At 44.4% G+C, this 8814-nt stretch overlaps 1 protein-coding gene across 3 annotated transcripts in view; it reads right to left on the reverse strand.

The window, feature by feature from the left end:
- Nucleotides 1-4327: 4327 nt before the first annotated feature.
- LOC147207205 (tetraspanin-18B-like) overlaps nt 4328-8814 on the reverse strand; it is a 20828-nt gene continuing 16341 nt past the window's right edge. The window contains exons 7-10 of one of the 3 annotated variants that reach the window (XR_015100581.1): nt 8463-8546; nt 5652-5960; nt 5534-5575; nt 4328-5036 (exon numbers count right to left, since the gene is read on the reverse strand). Coding sequence is in view for 2 of the 3 variants with exons in the window: in XM_086108175.1 (XP_085964301.1) it covers nt 4984-5036; nt 5534-5575; nt 5652-5876 (320 nt within the window). In the remaining variant the exon portion in view is untranslated. Of the gene's footprint in view, nt 5037-5533; nt 5576-5651; nt 8209-8462; nt 8547-8814 lie in introns of those variants that run through there. The other 2 variants (XM_086108175.1, XM_086108174.1) reach the window with 2 other exon arrangements.

The raw sequence follows: 8814 nt of genomic DNA on the forward strand, positions 1-8814 counted from the left end.
GGCAGAGCGGCTGAAAGCTCTGCACCCCATCATGCTGAGATGGGCAGAGAGTACACAGAGGTGGAGGGAGGCTGAGGGCCTGAGGGAACGAGAGGGAACGTAAATTTGAAGAAGGTCCAACAGATGGGGGGGGGGGGGCAAGGTTATGGATGGCTTTGAATGTGAAGAGGAGTATTTTGAAGTTGATCCTCAGTTTGACAGGGAGCCAGTGGATCTGTTGGAGGATGGGGGTGATGTGATGGAAGGAGGGGGTTCCGGTGATGATACGGGCTGAAGAATTCTGGACCAGTTGAAGCTTATGGAGGAATTTGTTGTGGACACCGAAGAGAAGTGAATTGCAATAGTCAATACGGGAGGTGACGATACTGTGGACAAGGATAGCAGTGGAGTGAGGGGTGAGAGAGGGACGGAGACGGTTGATATTGCGTAGGTGGAAATATGCGGACCAGGTTATGTTATTAATATGAGAGTGGAACGATAGTGAGCTATCGAGGATGACACCCAGGCTCTTGACCTGAAGGGAGGGGGACACAGTGGAGTTATCAATAGTGAGAGAGAAACTGTTGGTTTTGTGTACATCAGGAGAGGAGTCTATCTAATGCCTCAATGGTCTTAATATTTCAAATATACCCTGCCAGCGAGCGCTGTTTCAAGACACCCGGTGCGGAATGTAGCATAGCCGCCCCAGAACATCAACAGAGGTAGAAGAGCAAGCAAATGAATGTGCTGCACATGCTAACCCCCAATAAAACGTGTCATTGTAGCAATGTCATGACTTTAAATAAACATTTCAGGATTATTACAGTGTGATTACTGGAGTGTGCATCAAAATTAGTGTAAGGTTTTTTTTCGATAGCATTTCCAAAATCACCAGACTAACCCAGATCAAAGGAGGTTACTGATAGCCAGATTAGCTGCATGCTCTGGGTTAAAACATTTCTATAGGCTTATTTTTATGATCGTAAATGTAAACAAATACCTAGCTGGATTTACAGAAAACAGTGTTTTTCCTTTTATTGTTCCTCTGTCATACATAGGCTACTACATGTGTTAGCTTTGATCTTTTACATTTTGTATTTTTTCCACTTGTCATTCGTTCCTTCATTTTTTTTTTCACAAAAGAGTTCTGACTTGACCCTTGCTCATTTTACAATGTAATTGTCACGTTGCGTGGTGGTGGTGGACCCCAAAAAGCAGGCAGGAGGGAGGAGCAGGGTGTACTTGACAAATTGTATTTAAAACAAAGAAAACTAAATCCAAAACAAAGTCCAAAGTAACAAACAAAAACCAAGACTTAAACAAAAACTATCAATAACCAAAACACTACTAGAACAAACATGACAGTAGCAAGAGCAAACAATGACCCGACACTGAGTGTTCGGGCTGGGAGTCCTTTTAAGGCCCTGATTACCTATGACCAACAGGTGTGCAGCTGCCGGGGGAGCCCTACAGTGCCACCTGTTGGTCCCTAAACCGAATCATGACAGTAATGTCATATTTGTTAAAGCTCCATCTCCAAGAAAAAAAAAAGACAAAATGTAGTCGTGGGAAAATTATCAGTTGTACAGTATGTGGAAAGAAAACCAGGAGCAATTACAAGAAAGCGGTGTTTTGTGTAAAAACACAAGTTAAATAACTTTAACGAGTAAAGATCTTCTCTCCTATTTGCAACCTAGGTTTGATTTTAGAATGAGAACACATCACACTGACAGGCTAAACCCTTCATTTGCAAATGTCACACAAGGACAGACTTGGTGCGATTTGTTTTGAAATGTGCTGCCAAGTGCCTCACCCACAATTCAAATGGGCCACTTACTGCATGTGGTTGTCCCGACTTAACATGAGGATACATTTGCAGCTCTGGCATACATCCAGGTTGTCCTCAGGAAGCCCCATATTTTGCTGCTGACTCAACACAGTTTAACATGTGCCTGCAGCATGTTGACTTGAGTGGATTTTGCAGATGGACAAGGAGATAGGATAAAAGACGCTGGATTGAATTACTTTTTCCTCAAATTGTGGATTGTCAGTACTTTCGTGATTAAATTCTCTTTGTACAGTACAGACTTTCCGTAATTTTACAACTCAAAACCTAAATAATAAATAAATGTTCCATCCATCCCAACCTCTCTCTTATATAAAAAAAAAAAATCCTCGTCTCACCCCCCCTCGGGTGGTGTCCGTCCCTCATTCAGCTCGGGTCCTCTACCAGAGGCCAGGAAGCTTGAGGGTTCTGCGCAGTATCCTTGCTGTTCCCAGCACTGCACATTTCTGGACTGAGATGTCCGATGTTGTTCCCGGGATCTGTTGCAACCACTCATCTAGTTTGGGGGTCACTGCCCCCGAGTGCTCCGACCACCACAGGCACGACTGTCACCTTTACCTTCCAGGCTCTCTCCAGCTCCTCTCTGAGCCCTTGGTATTTCTCGAGTTTCTCGTGTTCCTTCTTTCTGATGTTTCCATCACTTGGGACCGCTACATCCACTACAACGGCTTTCCTCTGCCCTTTATCTATGATCACGATATCTGGTTGGTTCGCCATTACCATCTTGTCAGTCTGGATCTGGAAGTCCCACAGGATCTTTGCTCTGTCATTCTCCACCACCTTCGGAGGTGTTTCCCATTTTGACCTTGGGGTTTCCAGTCCATACTGCGCACAGATGTTTCGGTAGACTATGCCAGCCACCTGGTTATGCCGTTCCATGTAGGCTTTCCCTGCCAGCATCTTACACCCTGCAGTTATGTGTTGGATCGTCTCAGGTGCCTCTTTGCGCAACATTCACCTTGGGTCTTGTCTGGTGTGGTATATCTGGGCCTCAATGGCTCTGGTGCTCAGGGCCTGCTCCTGAGCAGCCAGGATGAGTGCCTCTGTGCTGTCCTTCAGGCCAGCCCTCTCTAGCCACTGATAGGACTTCTTGAGATCGGCCACTTCAGTTATGGTCCGGTGGTACATCCCGTGTAGGGGCTTGTCCTCCCATGATGGTCCCTCTTCCAATGAACAGGTTCAATGTCAGGCTTCCGCAGAGCTTGGTGATGATCTGATCATTTGAATCAGGTTTGTTGCAACAGGGAGACTTGGAAAACATGCAGGACAGCGGCCCTCCAGGACCTGAGTTTGACACCTATGTGCTAACCAGTCAACCACCGTGCAGCGATCATTGTATCTATCGAGCTATCTAATGAAGTCTGTAAAATGCTCATATTTAGTCATACTGTGTAACTTTCCCATGCCCACAGCTTAGCTTTGTGTCCATGTAACAATCATCACCTAGAATTGGAATACTCCCTGCTGAAGACGCACAAACTTTGGAATGCGCCAAGCTGAGAATCGGTTTAGGAGAAACGAAAGTTATGATGTCACACTTTGCGCCCTGGTACCGCCCTTCTGATGGTATAAAAATGATGTGATTTCCTGCTTCGCACTCGTGACCCGCAGCCATTGTCTATAATTCGCGGGTGCCTGGAATATTCTATTAAAAGCTTTGAAGAAACTGTTCATCGATTCCAGCTTTTATTTGAAGAACCAACATTCTCCTCGTCCGAAATTCAATGAACACGCGGGGAAGAGGAGGCCGCTCTTCCCCCAACACCGTCTATATGGATGGATGGATTTCCATTGACATAATACCTTCCTAACTTTGATATTCTCAGCCTGGAAGAAAGATACAACAGTGGAAACCATTTTGTAAAACGTATTGTTTATTTGGAAGATAATGTACATGCAGGCCTCTGCTGCTTGTCAACGAGACACGTGTTTTTCAGTCTTTTTCGAGCAAAAGCACATTTGTTTCATTGAAAACATCCCTCGGCACACCACGAGCTGAAAATCCATCCATCCATTTTCCGAACCGCTTGATCCTCATTAGGGTCGCGGGGGGTGCTGGAGCATCTCCCAGCTGTCTTCGGGCAGTAGGTGGGGGACACCCTGAATCGGTTGCCAGCCAATCGCAGGGCACACAGAGACAAACAACCATCCACACTCACATTCACACCGAGGGACAATTTTAGAGTGTTCAATCAGCCTGCCACACATGTTTTTGGAATGTGGGAGGAAACCGGAGTACCCGGAGAAAACCCACGCAGGCCCAGGGAGAACATGCAAACTCCACACAGGGAGGCCGGAGCTGGAATTGAACCCGGTACCTCTGCACTGTGAAGTCGACGTGCTAACCACTGGACTACCGGGCCGCCTCGAGCTGAAAATGTGAAGGACCCCCCCCCCCCCCCTCATTTTAACAATTAAAGTGCAATATTGTTATTATAAGCGTTTTTTTAACATTGAAGAATAACACGATAACACCTTGAATAGGAATCAAATAAACATCAATCAAAATTTTATAATCTTTCATATTTATTCTCACTCGGTGTGATAAATGCTTTGGATGAACACAGATCTGATATCTTGGCAGCAATCGATGAAAGACACACAAAGCTCTTCCTCCGCAGCTCTCAGTCTTCTGTTATTCGTTTTTACAGCAGTCAGGCTATTTCCGAACGTCTCATTTACATTGCCACTGGGACTTTTGGGGATTTAGCCACAAGTTCAGCGACATGGTAACTTGCTTGCAGGGCTCATGAACGTTGCTCGTTCCTCCGTGTGTTCACGCAGGCGGAAAAAAATACTCCATATTTTTGTGTCGAAGTGAAGGGTGTTTTGTTTGGAGATGGATTTTAAAACTTACTTGGGACCACAGCGCTGTTGGAGAGCTTTTCACCACATACCAAGGACAACGGAGTCGGTGCCGTTTCATCTCCGGTAAAAGTAAATCCAAATGAAAGATCGCTTTTTGTGTGCGACTTCACGCCAGAAACTCGGCTTGTCTCGAAGCACAAGGCAATTAGCTAGCTGCTGCTGCTACCTACCGGTGTGGAAGAGTACTACATGATTACTCTGCCAGGTGATCGACCGCACAGGCATACAAATTGGATCATTTCCCACAGCACACCAGTGTGGCGCGGCACAGTGTTTGAAAAACACTGAACTTAGACGACAAACAAATAAACAATGAGAAGAAGAATGAGCCTCCAGCGTGGACCTGAAATGAAATAAATAATAAAAATATGTACAGTATATTTTAAGTCCAAATGCAATTGCGGTGCAGGAAAAGCTGAATTTTAAGATACAATAGCATTCCATTGTAGTTAACACAGTTTAAATCAGGGGTGCTCAAACTACAGCCTATGCTGCAATTAACTCTCTTTTTAACTACTGTACATTTACAAAAAAAAACAACAACAATATTTGACATGGCCCCTGTCATTTTCCTGCATTGTATTACGTCCAACACGGACGGGGCAGCAAGGCAAGGAGAAGAGCAGAAGTTAATTCTCATCTCTCACTTCCTTGTTTCCAACCAATTACACATTTACTCATTCGGTAAAACGTCTACCCCTATTAATACAAAGTATTCTAAAGGTAAAGAATGTCAAAGTGGCCTTGGTGTCCAGTGCTTTTGTATCCAGCCCTTGGAAGAAAGGTTTTGGACACCCCTGGTCTAAACAGTCATCTGACATCTGCTTGGTGTACTCTTACTTGAGCGGCTCAACCCACTCTGAGGTGCGGAGGTGATGGACCCTAATGAGAGACAACGCCCCGTTACTCACAAGCATCTATACGACCTTGATGTCAAACACAAAGCAGATGGACTCACTTGTCACCATGGCCAGTTCAATGGTGTGGTCTGAGAACTCGTGAGGTTTACTGACAGAACACACGTGACTCCCCAAATCCTTCATTTTGACCCGCTGGATGGTGAGCGTGATGCCGTTGCTGGTGTCGTTGATGGTGTAGCCAAGCGTGCAGTTCTGGAAGGTCTTATGCTTGATGTAGTGACACAGCAGCTCATTGCGAGGACTCCTCCACTGTACGGACAGTTGAGAGGCGGGCGTGTTGCCATGGTAATGCACACACGGCAGCGTAATGGGCTGACCTGGTTGACAGAGGACTTTGACAAAACTACCTGCAGACAGAAAACAACGTGGATATTTAAAGTCACAGTACAGTATCAGCAGATTCTTATGGTGATCTTGGGTGTTTTTTTAAATGGATGAGAAAAGAAAATGCAATTTGAAGAAAATAGGTTGGATCGCACCTCGCAAATCTCAATACCGTACATGAATTCATTCCTCCAGTCGAAAATCTTAATTTTATTCTCTATTTGTTGCGTTGTGATCAGTTTTCACCAAATTCCATCGCCAAACGGAGTCAGCTCAGCAACCAACAAAAGAATATCGAGAGCACAAAAACAACACAAAGAACTTTTCGGCTCCTGCAGTTTGTGTCCCAGAACCTACCTCCACCAATCAAGAGGAAACGTGTGAAAACATAGAAAAGTGCACCCTTCCAAGTCAGCTGAAAAGATCTTTTCCACATTTGGCAATCGTTTTCAACGATATAAGCGAACAGAATCAGACAGCTGGAGAGCAAAGTCAATAGGATATATCCATCTATCACTTTTGTTTTGACCGTGTTGGATCAGTTTACAAGCTCCTCGGGAGCAAATGGATTGTATGTATCTTTGGTAACCAAGCATCGAAACACTCCCAGAAACATGACACATCAAACTCAGGATCTTAGAATGTGGCTGGCTGCTTGTTGTTGTAATTCCGCCTTGGTCGGGTAACAAATAAACAACTGAAGAAATCTCTCAAACACAAAATCAGTTGAATGCTGCATTCATTTACAGTAGAAACACGCATACAATGTGGAGAGATGTTTTTTTTTATTTTTTTAACAGCGCCTTCAGAGACATGGTCTATTTACACGCAATCACCATCCATTTTATCAGGAACATTTTGACTTTCATCAGAATTATGGCTCAAAACATTTAATACCTGAATGTTCAGACAAAGTCCATGTCCTTACAAACGTCCAAGAACAAATTATTTACGAACATTACTTTTCCAGGACTCATTGAGTAAATTATTACAGCACAAACATTGTTGACAAAACATGTTTTTGACTTGAGAAGATGTGAAACGTTGGCAGAAATGAAATTTCGATCAGAAACAGTTTTCAATGTGCAAAAATAGAACGACAGAAATAGCAAATCACATCTTATAGTACAATACATTGCCTGTCATAACCCTCTCATGTTTACCCTGAAGCATTCTTCAGCTGACTGACAGCCATCACATTCATCACAAGGCATACAAGGGCGGCCATTTCCATTTTCACAAGTGTGAGGCTTACTGCAAATGCCAGAAGTGCGTTGCGCGGAAAACACCAGCAAGGCTGAACTGAGGTCGATAAGACGGTCGGAGTGGGTTTGTCTCTGGACACTGGACAGTTGTCATTTCAGCAGTTTGAATCACATCCGCAATTCACTTTGCAACTCAGAGTTGAGTTTGAGGAACTCAGAAGGAGAAAAGTGAACGAATACTTTACAGTAAAAAGTCACATACTGCTTCTTATGCGCACCGTCGAGTCTCGACACTTTTAGTCACCAACCTCTTTGAAAGTGAGAGCTACTTCTTGGGTACCGGTGAATGCAAAGGCCTGCCAGTTTGGTACACACTTCTGAAATAACAAATTTGCTCATATTGTGTTAATGTTATGAATAAGGAATGGGATTCATCCATGTGAAAACACATGAATGATTTCTCCCAATAATACAAAACAGATTAACACTTTGATTTCTGTCATTCCTTCAAGAGTTTGTTTACATTTTCACTTTGACAACATTCCAAGAAAATCACAACGTCCCATCACTGATGTGCTACAGCATAGGTGTCAAACTGCCGTCGTGCATGTTTTCCATCGTTCCCTGTTGCAACACACCCGATTCAAATGATCAGCTCATGGGCAAGATGTACAGAAGCTTGATTTTGATCCTGCTCATTTGAATCAGGTGTGTTGCAACAGCGAAAGATGGAAAACATGCAGGACGGCGGCCCTTCAGGACCGGAGTTTGACACCTATGCGCTTACAGTATTTGTGGAACAAGCCCGCAGGCTACTCACAGGTGGGCCTTGGGGGGCCACCTGAAGCCTGCAGGCACCACGTTGGTGACCCCCGCTCTACACAAGGCCAACCATAAAATGACGTCGCAAAATCACTGAGACACACAGACAATCACTGTATGAACACACGTCATATTTTACAATTGCGTCTTCCTTCAGCCCGTGCCCTCGTCGTGTTTGGCGTGTGCGCACGGTGCACTACTGGATGCCTCGAAACAAACACAATGCAAAGACCATGGCAAAGAGCTGCAGGAACAATGGGGAAAACGGCGCTCAGTCTTGTGAACAGGACAGACATGTTGCCACAAACCCCTGCACTTCCATTGAACCTGATTTCCCACAACAAAGAACTGAGTAGCGGAGGCTTCTAAATTGATGTAACTTCAAAATGTCATTGTGTACTCATCTGTCATTTTCTGTAAATGTAATTTTCTGTCTATTATTTGTCTGAATTGTGAAAGCAAGAAGTGAGCCCATGTTGTTCTGGGAAGGACACATACCTCAATTGTCAGCACCACAATGGCGAGCGCTCCTGCTGTGTAAATGTACGTCTCAAAGTAGTCCGTCAGTGCAGAGTAACAGCCCTGAAAGAACAACAAAAACAACAACAACAACATGAATAAACAAAGCCTGTTTGTGAAAGCGAGCGGACAGATCAGTGCTGTGCTTTTCCCGCTGTTTAACATCAGCGGTTCTGTGCATAACTCATTGTGATAGTTCTGCGCTGTTTCTTTACTCTGAATTAGCCCGCAGAGTTGTTTAAACGCTCCAAAACCCAACATAAAATGTGATGTTTCCTCCGCGGCAGCAAACAGAAAGCTGTCGTGTGTGCAGTTCTGCTTGCAGTAAAAA

Source organism: Hippocampus guttulatus, chromosome 3 (assembly GCF_054856545.1).
Source record: "Hippocampus guttulatus isolate MCC_2025c chromosome 3, RoL_Hgut_1.0, whole genome shotgun sequence".
NCBI classification, from domain to species: Eukaryota; Metazoa; Chordata; class Actinopteri; order Syngnathiformes; family Syngnathidae; genus Hippocampus; species Hippocampus guttulatus.